This window comes from Cyclopterus lumpus, chromosome 15 (genome assembly GCF_009769545.1).
Source record: "Cyclopterus lumpus isolate fCycLum1 chromosome 15, fCycLum1.pri, whole genome shotgun sequence".
Taxonomy (NCBI): Eukaryota; Metazoa; Chordata; class Actinopteri; order Perciformes; family Cyclopteridae; genus Cyclopterus; species Cyclopterus lumpus.
In genome coordinates, this window is record NC_046980.1 from 8,094,961 (window position 1) to 8,116,674 (window position 21,714).

Here is a 21,714-nt window from a genome sequence, read left to right on the forward strand (position 1 = left end):
AGTAGGATGTATTCATTAAATGAAAAAAGATGAGGATTAAAACAAATGTTATGTTGCTGCGGCACTGTTAAAAATATTAAGACATTTGACTATTTTTATTTATTAATCATCCAAGCACAATAAATATTTGCATAAATACATTAAGTCTCCGATAGGCTGTCCTTCCACATAAAGTCTAAAGTCTAAGCATCTGATTGAACAATCGATTCGGGCTCAAGGACAGTGTAACCTCGAACATGCTGTCTGAAGCCTTCTCCTGCAGAAGTTATCAGATCAGCCAGACAATGGTTAATGTCGGCTATTTAACTTTTACATCACCTCCCCTTTCCCTAATGCTGCTTTTGACAACTCTCCCCCTCTCTCTCTCTTTCTCTCTCTCTCTCTCTCTCTCTCTCTCTCTCATCATCACCACCCCCATTCAGCGGCCTCACCGCCAGCCCCCTCACACTCACCCACTCGCTCCCTCGCTCTCAGATTGCACACACAGATACAAAAACACACACAATCACACATGAGCCCATTTGGATTGCAAGTGAACTCTGTTCACCACCAGAGGGGGTAAACGGAGGGAACAAGTGAAAAGAAAAGGGAAGAAGAGAAGAGAAGAGAAGAGAAGAGAAGAGAAGAGAAGAGAAGAGAAGAGAAGAGAAGAGAAGAGAAGAGAAGAGAAGAGAAGAGAAGAGAAGAGAAGAGAAGAGAAGAGAAGAGAGGAGAAGAGAGGAGAAGAGAAGAGAAGAGAAGAGAAGAGAAGAGAAGAGAAGAGAAGAGAAGAGAGGGACACAGGCTCCACTGACAGGACAAGCCTCCACGTGTGAAGGGCTGACAGACAGAGAGTGAGAAGAGTGTCTGGGGAGCCTCGCACGGCACCAGCGCTGGGACAGCCCCGGAGGTACACCTGAGCCCCGAAGAGACACCTCCTGAAGTAGGGAGTGAGCAGCAGCCCATGGGAGACGGAGTCAGAGGAACACCCAACAGCAACCTGCTGTCGCTCCTCCTCTCCTCGCAACCGGCTCTCATCCCCTCCTCCTCCTCCTCCTCCTCCTCCTCCATCCTCTCTCCCTCTCTCATTTGATCCCATCCCTCACTTCCTGCGCAGGAGAGGGAGAGCGTGCACTGAGACAAGGTAAGGATGCATGCGTGTTGTTGTCCTTGCAGAGCGCGTGCATGCGTGCATGCGTGCATGTGTGTGTGCGTGTGTGTGTGTGTGTGTGTGTGTGTGCGTGCAAGTGTCAGCGTCTCATATTTCGACTAGATATTTAAGTCAGCAACTTGTTCTTTGGATCAGTTATTTGTGTGTTTGAGTGTGTGCGTGTGTGTGTGTGTGTGCGTGTGTGTGTTTTCATCTTGACAGCATGTTTGAAGGCTGTGCTCATCTGTATTTTATTGCTCACTGTGTCTGTCTTTTCTCTCTTGACTACCAATAATTATCCTGTCATTAGAAAGGAAAAGTCATAAAGTATGTATTGAGAAAGAGCATGACACTGTACCAAAGTGTGTGAGATACACAGAGGGACAATGAAAGCAATGACAGGAGAAGGGTTAAAATATTCAAATGTAGACGCATCGGGGTAGAAAATCAGCTGTAAAATCCTACCAAGTTCCATGGTCATTGTATTTTTTTTTCCCCGCCATCGTCTCGTCAACCCGGCCCCATGAACCACAGGCCAGTTCTGTGCTCATAGTAGTTTGGGGGGGGACAACGGATCCTGCAGGGACCACCCCATGCCATTTAATCTGTCCCTGCCCACAGATAACAGAAGGCAGATGGTCCTGCCACAGCACCGGGAGATAGAAGATAGTGAATACAATGTGCAGACCGATAGCACACGGCACTCAACCTGTACCTCCGAAACTGAGCCTGCGTCCACTTCTAAATGAGGGGGGCCAAACGAAGTGAGAAGCAGGCAAAAAAAGGAAGGGCAGAGAGGGAGAGAAAGACAAACAGAGCAGGGCTGAAATATCAGTATTTAAAACCCAAACTGTATTTATGCAGTAGGTTGACAATCTGGGATAAGAGAGAGTGAGCGGGACCATCAAAGTCAGGGGCTCCTGTGTTTAAAGGGGAGTGTGTATTTATTTATAGAGGGCGGTGGTTAACTTCACTAAGCTCCCTCTCCCTGTAAGACCCAGCCTTTTTGCCTTATGAAAATTCAATTGGCCATAATTTGCTGAGGAGCCGTATGCATATTTCATCAGCGGCAGCGTTTTGAAGAAACAAGCCCGCCAAGCTTTTTTTTTTTTCTGTCTTCATTTTTTTTATCAAGCCTGAATGGGGGGGGGAGTGTGAGGTTGTGCAGCCGTCTGTTAAAAATGTGACACATGAGACACATTCGACATGTTGGGCAAAAGTAAACACCTTCGGCTTCATGTGTCTGGTTAAAACACCATAACAGATCCATTGTGACCTTGTTGCATGGCAATGGTTTTTGTTCCCCCCTCTGATTCCAATCTTCTCTTTTCCAGTTGCACTTTCTCCTCTTTTCCTCCCTCCGTCTCATTCCCTCTAATTACTGATCCGACATCCTCCTCTTCTTGCTCTCCATTTCCCCAGCCTTCTCTTCCCCAGCCTCTCCTCCCTCCCCTCCCATTGCAATCTGCCTCTCACCCATTGCATGTCTCTCAGTTAAAGCTTTATGGGTCGTTCACTCCCCCCCCCCCCCCCCCCCCCCACCCCGCTCTTTCTTTGCAAGGATAATGAGCAGACGCCTCTGTGCGACTTTGTAGCTCTACGACGGTTTGTGAGTTTTGGATCTCTGCGCGTCCCGGGGCCCGAAAGACTCAGATGTACCTTCTGTAGCCGCCTCCATGGTTCCACTGTGATTGTCATCTGATCTATAGGGCGCAGCACTGACATAATACACCTTGTTAGAGGAAGGCGGGGAGTGTGTTTGTGACTTTGAACAAATGTGTTTTCTCTGGGGAGAAAGAGGAACAGTGAGACCTGTAATCATCCTATACACTATCACTAAATCACAGCCACACACACACACACACACACAGACACACAATCACACGCCCGTATATAAATATACACATAAGAAAAATATGAAAAACTGTGAAAGGGTGTGAAATAAATAGAATAAAAGATAGAAAAGATACAGATACATAAAAGGAGGGGATACAAGCTCTTGTTAGGTGTTTCGTGCTGATTGGATCTGAGCACCTCCAGGTGTTGTTTGTGTACCTCGCTACACATCAGCATGGCGTGACTTTTCTCCTGATAAAGTGACTGCTGAGACCCCTAATGAACTCCACCGACTAAAAATAGAAATGTCAATGTAAAGGCATTGACTTCAGAGTGATCAGAAACCCACTTTTGCACTTTGAAAAGTTTTTTTTTTTCACAGGGAGTTTCAAACTGTGCTATACACACACACACACACACACACAGAGTAATATAGCATGGCAAATTCTATTCCTCTGCATGAATAATTCTGTCTGAATAGGAGAGGATGTTTCTTCATATCAATGAATCATCAGCAGCCGCTACGGCTCTTTAGTGTCTGCATAGTACAGTAGAAGTTTAACTGAGTGTATTTGTGTGTGTGTGTGTGTGTGTGTGTGTGTGTGTGTGTGTGTGTGTGTGTGTGTGTGTGTGTGTGTGTGTGTGTGTGTGTGTTTGTGTGTGTGTGTGTTGCTGATGGGCTCTGATTGATGACCTTGACCTCTCCACCATCAGAGCCCCGGAGATATCCAAGACGTGGTGACTGAGGAAAGTCAAAGAGCGAACGACGCAGACAGCAAGAAGCCGCGATGGCCCTCAGGTCCCTGTCCTGGTGTCTTGGGGTAGCTTTGGCTCTGTTTGGTGGCTCTCCGTGGCCCCAGGTGCACTCCGCCCTGGCACCTGAGAACGAGGTGCCACTTCGCCCGACGACATGGTTCCCGGAAGGAAAGATCACCTCTGTGACGCTCCCCAAAGGGCGAACTCGCAGGTTGGTTAACAGAGAGGGCGAAGCAATACGAAGCAAGTGCTCTAGTTGTGAACGTGAAACTTATCTCATCCTAATACATCATAGTTTATTTGTTGATTATATTGTGTAGAATCTGGAAGTAAGTTATCAAATATAAAGTAAAACGTAGAACATTTCCCTCTGAAATATGCTGGCGTGGAAGTTTAAGGTAAAGTAAAGTAAAGTACCTCTAAACAATATTTGTGTATGAACTGTCCACCACCGGCTGTGACTGACAGTAAAGATGCTTTTTAAACCCAAGGCCGTACTAAATTACTCCATAACAGTCATCAGATGTTCCCCTGTTTGCAGTTCATTTAAGGCTTATGAATACATCTTGAAACCTGCTCATCAGACGTTCCACTTTTTCCACTTCAATAACAAGTCACCAGCCATCCGCCAACCACCGTTTTGGAGACGGTGGCTGATTCCAGCACCACTGTAGCGAGAGGGAGAGGAAGTGGAGCCCATTTGGCTTGAACCCTACACAACAGTGCCAGTGCCTGCTTTCTGAAACTGGGAGATGAAAATTGCGAAACGCAGCTCCCTGTGTGCTGCAGTCTGTCCGCCGGTGCAGTCATGCAGAACCACACGGCAAATAATGGAGGGGAAACACTGATACCGAAATTAATCACGCTATTAAATAAGCCGCAAAGCGTCCTTGAGAATGACAGTGTTGCACATCTGTTTGGGAACCGCCACCATCTGCACAGAGTCATAAATAATGATGTTCGTAAGGACGGACAACTCATATTTACAAACAAATAACCACGCAGTTGCTTTTTTTTTTCATGAAAGGTAAACTAGCTGTGAAGAAATGACATGTTACATAACTGTTTGGGTAAAAAAAGAGACAGGCTTCATATTCAGGCGTCCTTGGGGAGGAGAACAGTTCAACATTCACTCATGAGTTAACAACGATTATTATTCTAATTAAAATAAGACGAGACTGCCACAGCAGGAATGTTAAATGTCCTTTAACTGCCATTTAAAATGCTAATCTGTTATCCAACATGCGATACCATGAGATCACAATAAGGGACTTATTAGTTTCTATGCAAAGCACGGCCCCAGATAGTTACAGCAAACAGATATCCATCTGAAATGGTCAATGCAGCCTTATCATCTGATCCCAGGTCACCTCTCCTGATCTGCTATCAAACGACCGATCAGCATGGAGGCAAATGGGAAGACAGCGACTGGCGACCGTTGCCACGTTGGAATTTTCAAGCTTTTGAAAAAATAAAGAAAAAATAATGCTAACCAGCAGATCATCCAGCAAAATGAAAGAATGTTGCACACAGTATGTACCGGGAAGATAATTGTCTTCACATTCATCACCTCGCAGCTGAATGGAAACAGGATGTTATCTTTGTGACATTCCCATGTGATGAATCAAACAACTTCTTTGCGGTTATCGCGGGTGTTTCTCCTCAGGCTATACTTCACGCTGAAGAAGAAGGCTCCGGCGATGTCGGTGACTGTCAGCCCGTGTGACCTCCCCATCGAATGGAGCTTGGCAGCCCGCACCCTGAAGGACAAACCCCTCAAGAGCCTGCAGTGTGAGTGAACAGTAAGACCACAACCTGCACCCGCGTTACCCCGAAGATCACCACTGCATCTCGCTTAGCCAGACAATCAATTAGATATTATCATAAGCGATAAGGGTTTAGTAGAGGGCAAATACTCTAGTCTTACTTTGGAGAAGAGAGTTTGTAGTACAGTAGAAAGGATGATCAAACTATTCAACGTCTTATAAGGTTTATTGGTTTTGCATTGCTTGTTTGTCCTTGTGTGTGCAGCCTGGAGGTCATGGCTTTAATTTACTGCTGGTGTTCATTTATAGACCAATAAACGGATTCCCTTCATCCAATCATATAACAGCTGAGGCCTTCATTCTTTTTTCAAAATGCGATTGTCTCAAAATGTCTTTGTCACCACTTCTGAGGTAGATAAGACAGATGACACTCATTGTACCAGTTTGTTTCAACTCAAAGCGCAGGAAATGCTATATATTCATACAGGGACAGCAACAGTGAGTGTGATCATATCTGGTTGTCACACTGACACAAATGTTTGGATTTGGATTTCAGAATCTCATAAAACATTGAATATGGTCTGAGTAGTTTGCGCTTTGTTATCCAATCAAACAAATCAAATAACCTCAGGAAATTAAAACGTTCAATAGAGCAAGCAAATTACAAAAAGGCTTAAAACCAGTCAGCTCAACGTAAATCACAGTAATCACATTTCTAAGTTAAGTCGGTGCAGATTTCTGGAAAAGAAAACATACCTCAGAGTGTTCCATGAACACTTTTTCCAGGTTAACTAAAAAGGCTTCTCTACTTGGTAAAATAACGTTGTGCAGTTACAAAAATGACACATGAATCATTCAGACAGTGGGTTTGTGGGTCCCCATCACCACCCTGAATTATTCACTTTGATTCTGTAACATTTGGTCTCATTTGAGAAGCAATTTCTCATCTCGGGAAGCGATGAAGAGTGGTGACGGGTTTTTTTCCGGGTTAATTTGACGGTTGCGTTATTCAAGTGAAGAGTGTGTACTTCAAAATGACAATGGCTTTAGGTATGAATGGAAAAACTAGCAACCATTTTTTAAGTGGCATTTGACATTGTATTTATGTATTTGTTCCTTTATGAGGCGTTAGGGTTTTCTTTATATCAGCCAGGTTTGGTGCGCTGTTTGTTTGCAATTTGGAGTGCTTAATGTGTCATCCCACCCCCAGAATATGAGAGAGATCTCCTGTAGTGAGGGTCTTTGTCTGCACAGTGAAGGTCAAGCATCCAAACGAAGTAGCAAAAAGCAACCACACATTGATCATTTATATGTGTAGAAATATGTTTTCATTTTCTCTTTCTTTTCTCTCAGGGAGCACCAAAAAGAGTACGCCTGAGGTGTGGTGGCGAGGTCCTGGGACTGAGGAGAAAATGCACAGTTTCACGGGCAATGCAGTAAACACCTACAGGGGTCCTCCCTATCCCCAGACTTCCATCTACATCCTGAGGCTGCGCTCCAAACAGGAGAACACCAGAGCTACAGTGTACCTCCATGAAGGCCCGGGGCCCTCGGGGGCCTTCCCTCTCCTCCCAGCTGACCCCAGAGTCCACACATTAGGTGTAGGCATGACCAGCGTCACCCTCAGCTGGGCACCCAGTGCCTCCATAACGAGCCACCCTCAGACGCCAAAAGGCTATGACTACTGTGTCCTTGTCAACTCTCAGAAAAACTACCCCAGTCTTTGTGCTGCACAAGAGAGCACGGGAAAAAAGAAGGCGCAGAAACAAGAAAAGGAGAAGAGGAGGAGAGTGACCGTGTGGCCGATTCTGAAAGAGTGGTGGTGGCAGCAGTGGGACTCTTATCCGGAAGCCCAGAGTCCACCTTCCTCCCTCGCTGATAAATATGCTGATCTCCAGTGTGTGTGTCAGGGGACAGAGAGCGTTTGCACCGTCTCTGAGCTCCTGCCCGAAACCCAGTATTACTTTGACGTCTTTGTGATCGACAGGATGAACGGGACCAGCATGGCGTACAAGGGGACATTTGCTCGAACGCACGAGGAGGCTCGGGCGTCCATCATCACTCTGAGAGAAGGGGAGCTGAGGTGGGTGACCTTCCGCGACAGAGGCTCCAACTCAGAGCAGTTCTTCAGTTTCCTTCCTCGCGGCGGGCAGCAGAGTGGCCTCCTCACCTTGCAGAGCTGCGGTGGAGGTGAAAAGGTCACGGTCACTGTGTCCAGTAAAGGTCAGGTTTTGACCTCACAGGCGGTGGGGGGGGATTTAGTGCACATTTGGCTCCAGGGAAGTCCGTCCTATCTCATCCATTTGGAGAGAGAAGGCACTACCACGGACCCAGCTCTCCCAGGAGGTCTGATGGCTTCAGTCAAAATGCAGACCTCCTCAGCGTACCACCGCAGAGGGATCCCATCTCTGCCCTCCACCTTGCAGATAAAATCCTTCAACCGGTTGCGTGGTTGCAACAGTGTCACCCTGGCGTGGATGGGCACAGAAGAAAGAAGTCTGTACTGCGTGTACCGCAGAAAGCTGGCAGACCGTGAAGCTGAGGCGGGGGGAGCATCAGCTCAAACTGCCCCCTGTCTGGGACCAGAGTCCCGCTCTGACACCGAGAGGGTTCTCTGCAAGTATTTCCAGGAGCTGAATCCTCGGCGGGCCGTCACTACAGCTGTGATCGGGGGCCTGGAGCCGGGGATGGCCTATGTGTTTGATGTCTATCTAATGAGACGCTGGGGGATCCCTATCAAGTACACCAGTAAGATGGTAAAGACCAGAAAGGAATGCTGAGTGGCCGCCCCCTACAGGAGGTTTTTAGACTGTCCCAGTTTAGGGGAAAACTCATCGGCCATGGACATGCTGAAAAGACTGACCATGAGAACGAAGCCATTTGACTGTTGTGGAGAGACTGTTACCATAACATAGAAATATTCCCCGAAGAGGAGGAGCAATGGTTTTATTCAAACTCCACTCGCACTATGCAAGTGGATGGAAAGCTTATGAGAAGGATTTGCACACCAGCTGAAGTTCATCGCATTTACAATACAACTCTTGTGCTTTTGTCATTGTTTGTTTCTCATTATTTCTCATGGTAATGATGTGCCAGTTGTCCAAGTTCTTATTTTGTGTCGGAGTACAAAGGGACAGATTCGGTTTGTGATGACAGAAAGTCAATACAAAAACAACAACAGAGACTCTGCCAAATATGCAACAGAAACAGATGGGGCAATAATTGGATAACATCTGAGAACAGGGGGGCTTTGCAGTGTATATATCTCCAATGCTGCATATTGTACAGGCTTATAAACACAGATGGGTGCAATTTACAGATGCTTAGTTCAAAGTCAGTGTGTATCTTTGTGTTCTGCTTTCGCATGAAGCAGTGAAAAATACTTAGTGACTTGCCTCATTGTCTTTGATGTGTTCTTGTGCTGCTTCAAACGCACCAATAAATACTAGGGTATCTGTACGTTCTTGACTGAGTGATGCATGTATGGAAACTGGATTGTCAAATTAGATTTTTTTGCAACAAAATTGTTTTCAGATAGCTTTCACTTGTACTGTAGTAGATGAAGCTTTGTGCAGCTCAGTGCCATATTAATATATGACATTAAATTCCTTTTTGTATTGATTAAACGTGTTTATTTTGGAACTAGTTGGGGCCGCCTTGGAAAGACCCAGGTTGTACAATATATTACAGGGTAACTGAAATACTGTATCCTCTGTTGTTTGAACTCTGGATTGTCAAATGTGTATCTTTTTATCTGAAAGACAAAACTGTCCTTTTGCTGTCAAGTAATTCCTTTTTTAATATTTACCAAACAACCCATGGCTGCAAAAGATAAATCAAATATTACCTCAGACATATTTACACTACTTTAGCAGTATAATTCTTATAGTGAGTAAAGTGTGTCAGTAAAGTCATGATAGTGTTAAGTCACGTTCAGTTAAAGATATATACGTTTAGGATCAATGATACAAAAGTGTGAGTTTAGATTGTATTAATTGAATCAGGATTAGATAAGATAAGATGTAAGCAAGAGGAATGTTTATATTCATGCCAGGTTTTGTTGAACCATTTGACACGTGATAGTTGAGTATCAACGGACGGATCACGTTTAGTTTTCACTTGAAATCAATATGAACATTTATAAACAGTAAAGATAGTGGCGGAAACTAAATGAACACATTGTTAGTATACGTTTGAATAATACCTAAAAGAATGTAACTAAGTTATCTTGTCTTTTTCTTTCAATATTTCATATATATTTTTCTTTTTTTTCCGTCTGATGACTTCGCTAATGGGAACCAATAAGAGGGCGCGTGTTCTCGTGACGTCAGCACGTCGCAGGACGCACGAGCGCATCTGACAGTCCAGCGCGCCAAATTGATATCACCAACAAAGGGAAAGCAGGGGAAGAAAAAACAAAACGTACGTAACTTCTGGACATTTAGGCACAAAACTAAACTAAATACTTCCCCCGGATTCACGTACTCCTGTCTCAACTGTCGGGATGGGTCTGCTCGAGCGCTGTCACGAGCTCTTCAAGACCTCAAACCTGTACGAGTTGCTGGCCGTCAACAAAGAGGCAACCGAGACTGAGATCCGGAGGAGCTACTACAAAGTGTCGCTGAAAGTGCACCCGGACCGGGCTCCCGAAGACCCGCTGGCCACGGAGAAGTTTCAGGTTAACGCTCGTTCTCGGCTGTCAGACGGCGCGCGCACACAACGAACACTAGCTAGCTTAATGAGCTACTGTGAGCTAACACAGCTAAGCTAAGTGGAGCAGTGAAGTCACTCCTCAGTTCAGATCATTTGTAAGTAGGAAAGCAGGAGTGTTTTTGAACGTTGCTGGTGTCCCCCTCTGATAGAGGCCAAAGAGCTTTGAGGACAGCAAGGGGCAAAATATACTCAGATATGGCTATATATTTTTATTTTGGTATTGACTTTCCAGTTGTATTATATACTCATAAAATACCACCCAGCTAACTAGATATTTTATCAACCAAAAGTCAGCAGCATATCCTTTTTAGATTAGAAGATATGCAATGTTTGTGTTTTCATATCACAATACCCATGAACTGTATATATCAGACAATCCTTTATGTAGTTAACGCCAAGTGTCTGGATTGTTTTAATTGTCCAGTTGATTAAATACCTGACATATTGTACTATATAGCATTGATATTCCTGTTAATCCAATATTGTCAAGTAAAAAATACCTGCTCTTTAATTGCAGTGTATATATGTATGTGTATATATGTTTTTTTTATGAGGCCAGCAAATGTGTGCAAATTGCATCTCGTCTTTGTTCCCTTCAGGTGTTGGGAAAGCTGTATGCGGTGCTGAGCGATAAGGAGCAGAGAGCTGTCTATGATGAGCAGGGGCTGGTAGATGAAGAGTCCGATGTCCTGAGTCAAGACCGCTGCTGGGAAGACTACTGGAGGCTGCTCTTCCCCAAGGTAGTGGAGCACAGCAAGTGTTTACTTTATTGTCATAAATCTGACTTAATGATGAGTCGCTCACATTGCTTTGTCTTTGCAATGATGTAACACCAGGAGGTATTTCTCTATTCCAGAAATTGTATTTTAAATGGTATACAGTAGATGGGGATCAATGTGGTGTCACTGCACCTACCATGGTGCAACAAATAAGTCTTCAACATAAATGTACTCAAGGATAATGGTGGATTATTGCAACATTTATATTTTTTGACTAGTTTATTTTCTGCAGCATCATAAAATTGCACATGAAAGTAATTGTACTGCCTTGATCCGCAGCTGTCATACCTGCTTTTCCTCTCCGTCCTCCTCCCAGATTACGGTGCAGGAGATCCTTGAATTTGAAAATAAATATAAGGGCTCTGAAGAGGAGAGGCAGGATGTGATCCAGCTGTATGTGCAGCACCAAGGAAACATGGACGCCATCACGGCTTCGGCAATGTGCTGCTCCCAGGAAGATGAGCCGAGGCTCTGCAGCATCATCCAGGCTGCCATCCAGGCCGAGGAAGTCACATCCTTTCCAGCGTTTACGCAGGAGAGTGACAAGAAGAAGAAGTCTCGTAGGAAGAGGGTGAGAAATGTGTTGGCGTCGAAGCCTTACAGCTCATATTCTATTTATTTTTCTAGATATTCTCTCACTCTTGTTGGATGGCCAAAAGACACCTCCAACACCTTTTACACTCTTCTACGTATATCAATGTACGCAATTAACCTTTCAGGCTGCTAAGGAGCAACAGGAAGCAGAAGAAATGCAGAAAGAGATGGGGCTCGGTGAGGAGGATGACAGTCTTGTAATGATGCTTAAGGTAACAAATGCAAACTTACATGTATGAAGCGGTTCAGGGGTTGTTTGTTTTTTTCTATCTAAAACCATCCTTTCATTCTTATTTTCCAGCAAAAACAGAAGTCCAGAGAGCAGAATTTCAACAGTTTCCTCTCTGACCTGGAAGCAAAATACTCCAAAGGAAGTGAGCCCAAAAAAGGAAAAAGAGGAAAAAAGTGAGAAGATGTAGACGCTCTGGTTATAGCAGATACAATGTTTATGAATGGGGAAACTTGTTAAACTTTTAGATTAATAAGAGCATTCGGCCCCATGAATGACCAGCAGCTGTTCGGCTGCTCCCTTCTGTATTTCCTTTATCTGCCTCACTCGATTTTCTCAAAATGTAAATTAATCTTTTATTTCTTGTCCTTTTTCTTTGTTCAGTCTTCATAAAAAAACAAACAAATAAATACATATTTATATACTTCATCAGTACACAGCTTTTTAATATTTATTTTGTATCAAATAAAAATAAAATGCATCGAAGAAAAGCTTTGATTTTCAAGCTTTGTCACATGTGTAGCATGATAAATTATTTTATTAACGAATGAAGGGGAAACTACCCTTCGTGCAGTGACCCTGATGTTACCTGTCTAAGCATCCCCACATGGCTTTGCTCAGGTTATAAGGAAAATGTACCTCAAATACAGTCATTTATACAGACATGATGAATTAGTTATTTACAGTTTCTTCTATTTATACATGTACCTTGAGGTGTAGATGTAAAAGCATTTGGGCTACAGAGATGTTCAGCCAGCATATTCCCTCTTCTGATTAATAGGATTTTAAACTGAGTTGAAAATGGTGTCCTTATAAAAGATACAGTACCAAACTCTGATGTAGCATCAGAGAGACAAGAAAGTGCTTGTTATCCTCTCTATCCCTGTCTAGAGGGATGTGTTGTTCCCCGCATAGTCATTTACCAACACAACACGGAGGATAATATACTGTACATTCACATAAATAGATATACATTCCGATCATACATACAAAGTACACATGGCCACACATACAGCTCATGCTGCACATGAAGTGTCTGTGTGTTTGGCAGCCATATAAGCTGATATCTGAAATACAAAAATAGGCCTTAAAAAAAAAAAAAGTTTACCAAAGCAGCATAATATGAAAGAAAATCTGCTACTTCTGTAATAAAAAAAAAAGGGGGCGCATATGCTGCAGCGGGTTGCATTTTGTTGAGGTGAATAAAGATGAATGGCTGAAGGGTTTGGAAGCCAACTACAAGCCAGGTCTGCTGGCTCTGGTTGAGATGCTTCCCCTGGTGTAAGAGCGAGGTGGGACCAATACAGGCACCAGGGTCGCTGTGGGGAGGAGGAAGAATAAATAATGAAGTTAATGAAGAAACCGACTTCAATCATCTTACCAGCAGGTACATCTGACTTGAAGCCAGCTGCTGCAACCTCTTTCATTCATAGTGTATTAAGTCTGGAGGAGTTTTCATCAGTGCTTTAATCTACTGACCCGGGACAGGGGCTTGTGGGTCTGGCTCCTCTTCGTCTTTGATGGGCGAGTGTCCCATGGGGTGGTGGGAAAACGAGTCCAAGAAAGATGAGCTGCTGATGCCAAGACTGATGCCCGTCACACCGATGCCAAGAGAGTCTGGTGGAATTAATTAATAAATGAATGAATAAGACTTGTGGATAACTGATGTACTACGAGCTCCATATCTTATGCGAGCCCCGGGTATGTGCAGTACAAGTACAGGCAAATAAAAAGTAGTGGTCTCAGTGTACAGTATCAGGGATTCCCAACCTGTGGATAAACATTCAAAATATGTAACTTAAAGTAATGGATAAATAGTTAGAATGATGTATGTTTTATATATTTATATCTATATATATATATGTTTTATATATTTATTTTATTGATATCTATATATAAAATATATCTTTTTTTAAAATATATTATATTTGGGAGCCACCGTTCGTGGTGTACCACATCCCTTTTCCGGGAGCTTCTGATTTGATATGCAACAAATGAAGTTGAATTTCTGACCTGTGGCTACAGAGGCTCTGCCTGGCCGCCCCTGCCCGATGTTGTCCAACACTGTGAAGGAACGACGGTAAGGAGTGTCGGACTGAAAATTAAACCAGGGGTCAAACACATGGTCTCCGATACTCAAACCGCTAACAATAACATTGCCATTGATCATACAATTCAAAAGATACACTTTGCCAATTCATTACTTTTAAAGACTTAAACCGGATGGGTTAAAACAAAAAAAGGGAGATACACAAAATCATTGCCCTGCCACCTGTGATAGAATGCCGTGTGACGATAAAGAGCATCTCACCCTGTATGTGTGGGTGGTGTTGGGCCGCGAGAAGACGTCCAGTAGGTGGTGGCGATCCCTTGGTATTGAACTGCCGGCCTCGTCATTTATAGCACTGTGGGCGCGGCTGGACAGGCCTCTCTGACGCTGGTTGGATGGAAATAACAAATACACCTTTGGTCACAGGTGGTTCACTGCAATAGTTTTAAGGCTCTACGCTTGAAGACCTTCTGGTTACTGGTTGGCATCGTTTATGTATTCAGAAAGCCTTCATTTAATCTGTGTGTCATGTGATGTAACACGTTTTTCATTGTCGGAGTAGTTGTGATTTAGTGTTGTTTCACTCGACCTGTGCCGGTTTGCACTGCTGCCCCGGGTGAGATGACTCGGGGTCTCCGGTGCTGATGGGGGGAAGCAGTGTGTTCCTGCTCAGAGGCAACAAGGCAGACGTCAGGCAGTCGCTGGCTGTGGGTCTGTGGAAGAAGAACAGATTGATTATTCTATGGTTATTCTAACATTATACTTCCTTCTGAAAAGGCTGTGGGAATTGTGAAAATTCACAGCTTAGGTGTGAAGATGAAAGTCGATTGGTAGAATTTTACTTTGTGTGAGAGCGTAGTTACTTTGTTAAATATAGAACAGACGTGAAGAGAACAAATGTGTCACAGTACTCCGATATTAAAGGAATAGTTTGACATTTTGGGACATGAATGATGAGATTCAGATGAGATAATCCCACTTTCATAAATCTGTTAAATATGAAGCTGGAGCCAGGTGACCGTTTGCTAAGCTTAGCATAAAGGCTCGAAACAGGGAGAAACAACAAGCCTTGTGCCACCCAAAGATAAAAAGCCGCCTACCAGTGCCTCTGAACTCACTAATTAATGCTAATTAATGTGTTGTAAGTAGTTTGTTTAATCCGTACTAAAAAACCTAAGTGTAAGTTGTAGCAAAAGCAAAAGTAAAGTAAAAGCAAAAGGTTTTTTCTTCAGTTTAAAATGTCAAACTATTAATTTAAAAACCTGATGGATCCACTAAAAATGGAATAAACATGCGCTAGAAACATTAGATAGAAAAATTGACATTCCACATGAAGGGAAAACTACATGGCACACTTTAAACTATTACTCTTTCACCTGCAGTTCATAACAAGTTCATCTGTGGAGTTGCCTTCCCATGAGCCATCAGGCACAAGTTGAAAGAGAGTCTGTTTTCACAGTATTCTTCACAACTTCAGAGCCCGCAGGGGAGAATGAGAGTTAAAAAAAAGGCCAGATTGGGTTTTGGCGGGGGTTCCCATGATGCTTAAACTCACAGACGTGTCCCACGGATGACCTCATCCATGGATCCCGCTGCACAGGACTGACTCAGACTGGGAACCAGTGGCAGGAGGGTCCGGGGAGGAGGGTTTCTACGTCGTGCAGACTGTGCCGGGCGGGACAGCGAGGAAGAGCTCTGCTCCAGGGCTCTGCGAGGCCGCAGTTTGCTGGAGGGGACCACGCTGGAGCCTGGTCTGTGAGCCGCCCGGTCCTCTGGCTCCCTGTATGGCGAGAAGAGAGTGGACATATCCCTGAATGGGCATTTCCATCTGCCGCCAATTGGCTGTGTACTCTGCCAAACAAGGTGTTAGGACCAGGGACAAAGACACAGCTATGTCTCTATAATGTGTTTATCTATGAATGGAAAAACAAGGACTACAAGACATCTATGTCTCTTTCATTCCCATTGGAGGATTGCTTTTATTTTTCCATTGTGGCACCAATGCTCGTTGGCTGGAAGAGTTAAATGTGTCCATACTGGTTTCTTTCCAGCACAACAAGGTTCCTCTGCTGCAGGGGGATGCTGTGGATCACGATTAGGTCATTCAGGTTGTGCTGGGTTACTGCTGCTCCTACTGGGACCCTTCCCGCCTGGAGAATGGTGTGAGATGAAGTAAGAAGGTAATGTGATAGGAGGAGAGAGGGGTACAGGGGAGGGAGAGAAGGGGAAAAGATGCAAAAGGACGGAAATGATTAGGGGAGATGTAAGAGGCATAATATAGGAGGAAAGACAGGTCCGATAGAAATATTGTATTATTATGAAGGCTAGTGGCCACATGGTTAGTTAATGTACAATACAGCACATTGTCAAAGCATGCAGTGATGTCAGGAGGACCCCATATCTGCTATACCACCAACCAAAAATAACATTGACAAAATGCAACAAAAGCAATAACTAGCACCAAAAAAAAAAAAAAAAAAAAACATTCCAACATTCTCATTGTGACAGAAAAGAAAGAATAACAAATAAAAGTAGTTCATGTTGAAAACAAGTTGCAGTGAAGAGGTGAATCTATTCTGGTTAATCAACAGGCACAAGCACATTTATTCTAGAGATAATGATAATGAGCCAGCATGGACGCCGTGCACACAACACACCACCATGTCGGCTCTAAGTGAGGGAGTTACATACAGTGGAAGGCCTTTTCTGCTTTTTGGATTTCCGTCTGGACTTGTGCTTTGAGCCCCTTGACTTTGTGTTCTTTAAGGAGAAAAAGGCATGACCAAAGGAAGATAGTGGATAAAGAAGAAAGGAAGAGAGAGTTGAGTCAAGAACATGAAGGGAAATAAAGACATAGAGAAAGAAAGAAAGAAAAAAAAAAAGAAAAGGTACACAAAACACGTTGGCAAAGTGAAGGGCAAAGAGTAAAGAGGGAAGAAAAGAAAACAGTGATATAAGTTACTGAACTGGAAGCACTGGAGGACTGAAAGAACAGGCAGGAGTGCAAAAAGTGTGGAACAGAGACACGTGATACGCTACGACCTCACAGTGTAACGCTTCTTCTTCTTGAACAAGACATCATTTTCTTTTTATGGTAGTTATTGCAGTAAGTTACAGTGAAGAAGATGAATTCAATGTCAATTGTAAACTGTTGTTTGAATACAGCAATGTGAAGTTTCATATAAAAGGTCACAATTGTCATCATAATTGACCGTGTTTCATTGTTGTCTTTTAAAAGCCCAAATAGATTACTTTTGTTAAAGGATCATTATTTTAATGAATTTTTTGTTTAGAATTGACCTTGTGAACTGCCGACAGTGCTAAAAGTGAGATAAGGCTCCCAGTCTACTCCCCCAGACGCGGCCTGCTGCCTCCCAGCGCCCCTTAAACCACTGACCTGAAACTGCAGTCCAGCTGTGAGGGGGGGCACCTTGCTCTGGCCGAGTTTGGGCAGCATCGTCGGCAGCATGGAGAGCAGCATGAAGGGGTTCTGGGAGTCCTGCGGCACAGGGCTTAAGATCCCAGAAATCTTTTCATCGCCTGCCAATCAAATATACAATAACCTCCATAAGAATGGACAGTTGACGATGCAAGTTAGGTCCAGTGCACGCAGAATAGTTAAGTTCAGCTCTACTTGAGGTGCAGCATTCCCAGTGGCGTTGAACCAGCTCTTTCATCCAGCCAACCAGCTGCCACCACACATCATCAAACAGCAGGTCGAGAACAGCTTGCCGGCGACACCGGTATGGAGAGACAGGGGGCAGAGAACGATGCCTCCGACCCGACTCCGAACAATCCTGCTCCCAGTCGTCCTCCCTGCAGAAGGAATATGGAGAGAATCATTTTCAAAGTTGAAGTTCAGATATAGATTCTGGCATTAGAACATAACAGTGCAACATAAGGACAGTGAGTAACTCACAAGTCCCTGCTATCGAAAGCCAGGTATTCCTCCATCAGGCCCTCCACTTCAATCACTCTCGGCTCGTCGGGGCTTCTGGAGCCACCGGAGGTGCCAGGAGGCTCATCCAACTGTGCTGAGGAGGCCTCGTTCAGCACCGCTCTCCTGCCTTGCACGGTCAACCTTCCCCCCCCCCAAGACAAGGGCACAACATTGTTAAGCACCGCAACACGTACACACAGAACGGTACGCTCACAGACACAAGCCCACTCATCCTGTATGTTTTCTATCAATACATTTGAAACTCAACTTCGGGATGCAAAGGAAAAGGAAGATCCTGAGAAGAACTTTTGAACTTGAATAAGAAGCCTGAGCATCCAGGTCACAAAACCACAGAGTCAACCAGGACTGCTCGATAATGGATGCCCTTGTACCAGTCATCTGGACAGCCGACCAACAGCCACTCGAAATAGAGAGGCATACTGTTTCAAAAAGTATATCAAGGAAATGTATCTAGCCGGTGAACTTGTGTGTCCTTTTGACATCAGACAGTCAACCAGTGCGTCAGCGCGGTTGAAACTTACTCTGTGCCACTCTTATCTTTCTCCTGGGACTTCACACTGCTCTCTTTGGCTGACGACGGGCAGCCGGCAGAGCTGCCTTCCCCTGAAGTAGCATACCACTGGAAGCCCTCGTCACTGGGACACATCAGCTGATTCCCCAGGATTCTGAGTGACACACAGCGAATATTTTAGGAAAATAATTGTGTTTTCATACAAGAGTGGATATTTTCTTGAGGTTTGCATTTCCAATCAGCGTTAATCTTTGATCCCGCTTGTACCCTGAAGTAAAGAGTCGGGAGGTCGGTGGGAAACCGTGGTAAAAACATACCGGAGATGTGGGAAACGTGTGGCCCACTGCTGACACTCTTCCTGCAGCCCTTGGAGGATCCCTCCCCCGCTGCCTCTCCCCTCGTACAGCTCTTTGTCGATCTCCTCAAACATCTGCTGCACCTGCCGTGACGCTGCCTTGTCGAACTCCCGTGGGACAGAAAAACAAAAAGAAATGGAGACACAGGAAGGACAGCTCGCCATTCCTCTGTTCTCATACACCGGCTCGTGGATAAAAAGCTGCAGCTTTTCAGTCTGTTCGTCAGTTATTGGTAACACACTGCAATTATTTTTCTTTTTTTATCTCAAGCCTCAACATGCATAATAATTAGCCCCTAATGTCTGTATGCGTTTGAGGTCAAGCACGATTGTTCATACGCTACGCCAAAAAAACAAGTAAAGGACGGAGAGAAAGAGAACGTTTTTTTCCCCCTTTCTCAGACACAGCTTGAGGACAACTCACTAAATAAATAATTGAGTCTTGGACTTTTTTTGTAGGACCAGCTGAGGCTAGAAAGCACAGCATAATAACAAACCAATATCCAGTGGAACCACGTCTTGCATATAGAAAAAAAGCAGACAAATGAGGCATCTTCCACAGGTTTGCCAAAAGGTGACAAATGTTAGTAAGTAAATTTAAATCGTGTGAAAGTCTGTCTGTGGCATCTTTTCATCTTCGCAACACAATAACTGAGAGGATGAATAAATGCTGGAGGAAAAACAATGACGTGTGTGTGTGTTGGTGTACTGTATATTTCTAGTGTGAGAGACAAAGTCGGGCTGGCATCACAGATACATATTAGGATCTCAGGAACAGACTTACATCGTAGCCCCAGGAGAAAACAGAGCTCCTCTCTGTGGAGATGCCGGTGCCTGTGGAGCTGTGGATGCCTGACCAGGACGGGTTGGAGTCCACTGAAATGACGGTGGGGCAGTCGGAGTGGCCCGAGGCAGCAGACGTCTCTGAGCTACATAGAAAGGACAAGAAGTTTTAGGTGTGTGTATACAGTTTGATCAGTAATGCTTCACCTCCTCTCATGTAGGGAATATATTTCATAATCTATGTTTCCAACAATCTCTCTACCCACATCAAACCATCACCTGTTTCAAATATACCCAGAGATTTGACCAAGCGTATACAAACACCATAACTCACGCTGTCACAATATAAACCAGGTCTCTGGTATGTGGCTGCGTAAATCGGACTGATGGTGGTTGCTGACATAATCAAAAGGCAAAGTTTCAAAGTGGAAAATTGAGGGCAAATGTCAAAGTAATTGAATATTCCACCAGCCTGACTCATTATTTATTCTTTTAACTGCACATCTGAAGGAGGCAATGTGATATCAATTAATCCACTGCTTCTGGGTGTCTTGTTTCACATAGCAAGGGGCCTTGAGAATCAGCTGTCCACTCAAGACAATATAAGATTACACACAGCCAAGAGTATTTGTGTGTAGCTAGCTCCAAGTACATTCATGCTGGCCTTTCTCTGGAAAAGGTTTGTCTCCCGGCCGAACAAGTCAGGGCTGCCTGTCTGCTGAATGACCAGGGACTCAGTTACCTGTTGTGAGCGGAGACAGCTTCCTGGAGGTCATGGAGGTAACGCTGAGGCGTTTGGTTATCGTCTGCTTCCTCTGGGAGAGGGTGGTGGTCAAGGCTGCTGCGTGACAACCCACGTCTACACAAAAGACAGATTGAGAACATCGATCAAAAAAGTCTAATGATAAAAGTGAGTTTGTGTGATCACATCTTTGAGAGGAGACCTGTGCTGTGTTTGATCGGTGATGGGCTTACAATCACAACATGACAAGACATCATGAAAATATAGTTTAAAACAGCTGATTGTCCACGTGGACTTTATCATAACTCTTCTATCTGTATAAGGGATCATACTGGTGGTTGTGCATTTCTTAGCTCTTTAAAACACAAATAATATATACTTGACTTTACTTGCCGATAAAACATGACACCATGAAAACAAGGACATGCTATTCCTTCAAATAAAGGGGTGACTTAAGCTAGTAGTTTGGGTTTTCCAGTCGAAACCAGGCGACAGACTGGAAGTAGTCAGTATAGCTGGATCAATACAAACATGATTTCCCAGTCATTAGTCAATCACCCATCTCACTTGCCTCCAGTGTATAATAAAAACCATCATCCTCTGACAGCTGGGGACACCGTGTTTACAGTGCTCAGCTGGAAACGTCACAGTTTCTCGGTACTCACATCTCAAGCTTGTGCGATACGGGTCTTCTATTGTACCGTGAAATCATTCTCCCTCGTGTCCTCCGTGTTATGGGCTCAGGCCCTCGTCTCTCCTGCTCGCCTCCACGTCCTGGACTCGCTGGGAACTGTTCAGACGAAGGTCCAACATATTTCCTCCGGTCCGCAGATAAAAACGCCCCGAGAGCGAAGGGGGAGCTGGACGCGCCTTTGGCTACACGAGCTCCGGTTGGGAGGATGCTGTAAGCTAGCTGCCGTTACGTGGACGGACAGATGAAACGTCAACAAGGCACGGATAGCGGTGTGTATTTATTCATAATGAGCGTCTCGCGCGGCCCGGAAGCTGCCAATCAATCAACGCTACGTTTTACATTTTAAAATATAACGTGAGCGGGGCGAGCTGTCGCCACCTTCGTGCTAAAGTTAGCGCCAGTGACAACAATAATACGGCTGTCATGGATACGCAGCTCCCGTTGTCTCACGGGAAATAGATTTCGGACTCCCACCAAATGACCTTTGGATTATTAGCCATTTCACTACGACTCCCAGCATGCACTGCGTAACGTGATTGGTCCGTGTACGTTTTTGTCTTATGGTTTAATTGAAAAAACCAAAATACAGAAAAAAAATACAGAAACATTATAGTTTATCATATAGTTTAATTTAAAAAAAAAAAATGTCGTTTTTCGAAAAGCACAGTCGTTTTTTTCGTTTTTTCCGTCTAAGTCACACAAAGAAAATATGAGAGCATCAAACTTAAATAACGAATTGTGCTGTTTCTTGAGTGAACGCAGAGCACAGCCTCGATGAGGAGACGCCGAGTAAAAGTGTTGCCTCTTTCCACCAGT

At 44.3% G+C, this 21,714-nt stretch overlaps 3 protein-coding genes across 6 annotated transcripts; 2 read left to right on the forward strand and 1 right to left on the reverse strand.

The window, feature by feature from the left end:
* The first annotated feature begins 780 nt into the window (after window positions 1–780).
* Window positions 781–9,159, forward strand: ndnfl (neuron-derived neurotrophic factor, like). The gene is made up of 4 exons (XM_034552215.1): window positions 781–1,123; window positions 3,680–3,932; window positions 5,388–5,512; window positions 6,841–9,159. The coding sequence occupies exons 2-4, from the start codon at window positions 3,754–3,756 to the stop codon at window positions 8,265–8,267; spliced, it is 1,731 nt and encodes a 576-aa protein (XP_034408106.1). The 5' UTR covers window positions 781–1,123; window positions 3,680–3,753; the 3' UTR covers window positions 8,268–9,159.
* Window positions 9,160–9,819: 660 nt separating this feature from the next.
* dnajc9 (DnaJ (Hsp40) homolog, subfamily C, member 9) lies at window positions 9,820–12,231 on the forward strand. The gene is made up of 5 exons (XM_034552360.1): window positions 9,820–10,165; window positions 10,800–10,940; window positions 11,296–11,550; window positions 11,699–11,785; window positions 11,875–12,231. Exons 1-5 carry the CDS (start codon window positions 9,992–9,994, stop codon window positions 11,980–11,982), a joined length of 765 nt encoding a protein of 254 aa, XP_034408251.1. The 5' UTR covers window positions 9,820–9,991; the 3' UTR covers window positions 11,983–12,231.
* fam149b1 (family with sequence similarity 149 member B1) lies at window positions 12,215–21,333 on the reverse strand. 4 transcript variants are annotated; one of them, XM_034552356.1, is made up of 16 exons: window positions 20,870–21,333; window positions 20,205–20,321; window positions 19,464–19,608; window positions 18,642–18,787; window positions 18,335–18,478; window positions 17,772–17,933; window positions 17,487–17,668; window positions 17,250–17,392; window positions 16,544–16,612; window positions 15,890–16,002; window positions 15,408–15,632; window positions 14,442–14,565; window positions 14,114–14,239; window positions 13,816–13,897; window positions 13,282–13,419; window positions 12,215–13,121 (listed from the first exon to the last, which is right to left on the reverse strand). In XM_034552356.1, exons 1-16 carry the CDS (start codon window positions 20,914–20,916, stop codon window positions 13,039–13,041), a joined length of 2,046 nt encoding a protein of 681 aa, XP_034408247.1. In that variant the 5' UTR covers window positions 20,917–21,333; the 3' UTR covers window positions 12,215–13,038. The 4 variants fall into 4 exon arrangements, with proteins under 4 accessions (XP_034408247.1, XP_034408246.1, XP_034408249.1 ...); XM_034552355.1 differs by having other exon boundaries at window positions 18,642–18,790; XM_034552358.1 differs by lacking the exon at window positions 16,544–16,612.
* Between the last annotated feature and the right edge of the window lie 381 nt (window positions 21,334–21,714).

Coding starts and splice junctions, on each gene's coding strand:
- dnajc9 (XM_034552360.1), top strand. CDS start 9,992: ATGGGTCTGCTCGAGCGCTGTCACGAGCTCTTCAAGACCTCAAACCTG. Junction 10,166..10,799: donor TGGCCACGGAGAAGTTTCAG/GTTAACGCTCGT, acceptor TGTTCCCTTCAG/GTGTTGGGAAAGCTGTATGC. Junction 11,786..11,874: donor GTCTTGTAATGATGCTTAAG/GTAACAAATGCA, acceptor CTTATTTTCCAG/CAAAAACAGAAGTCCAGAGA.
- fam149b1 (XM_034552355.1), bottom strand. CDS start 20,916: ATGATTTCACGGTACAATAGAAGACCCGTATCGCACAAGCTTGAGAT. Junction 19,609..20,204: donor GCTGTCTCCGCTCACAACAG/GTAACTGAGTCC, acceptor CTTTCTATGTAG/CTCAGAGACGTCTGCTGCCT. Junction 15,633..15,889: donor GTTGTGCTGGAAAGAAACCA/GTATGGACACAT, acceptor CTCGCCATACAG/GGAGCCAGAGGACCGGGCGG.
- ndnfl (XM_034552215.1), top strand. CDS start 3,754: ATGGCCCTCAGGTCCCTGTCCTGGTGTCTTGGGGTAGCTTTGGCTCTG. Junction 3,933..5,387: donor CCCAAAGGGCGAACTCGCAG/GTTGGTTAACAG, acceptor GTTTCTCCTCAG/GCTATACTTCACGCTGAAGA. Junction 5,513..6,840: donor ACCCCTCAAGAGCCTGCAGT/GTGAGTGAACAG, acceptor CTTTTCTCTCAG/GGAGCACCAAAAAGAGTACG.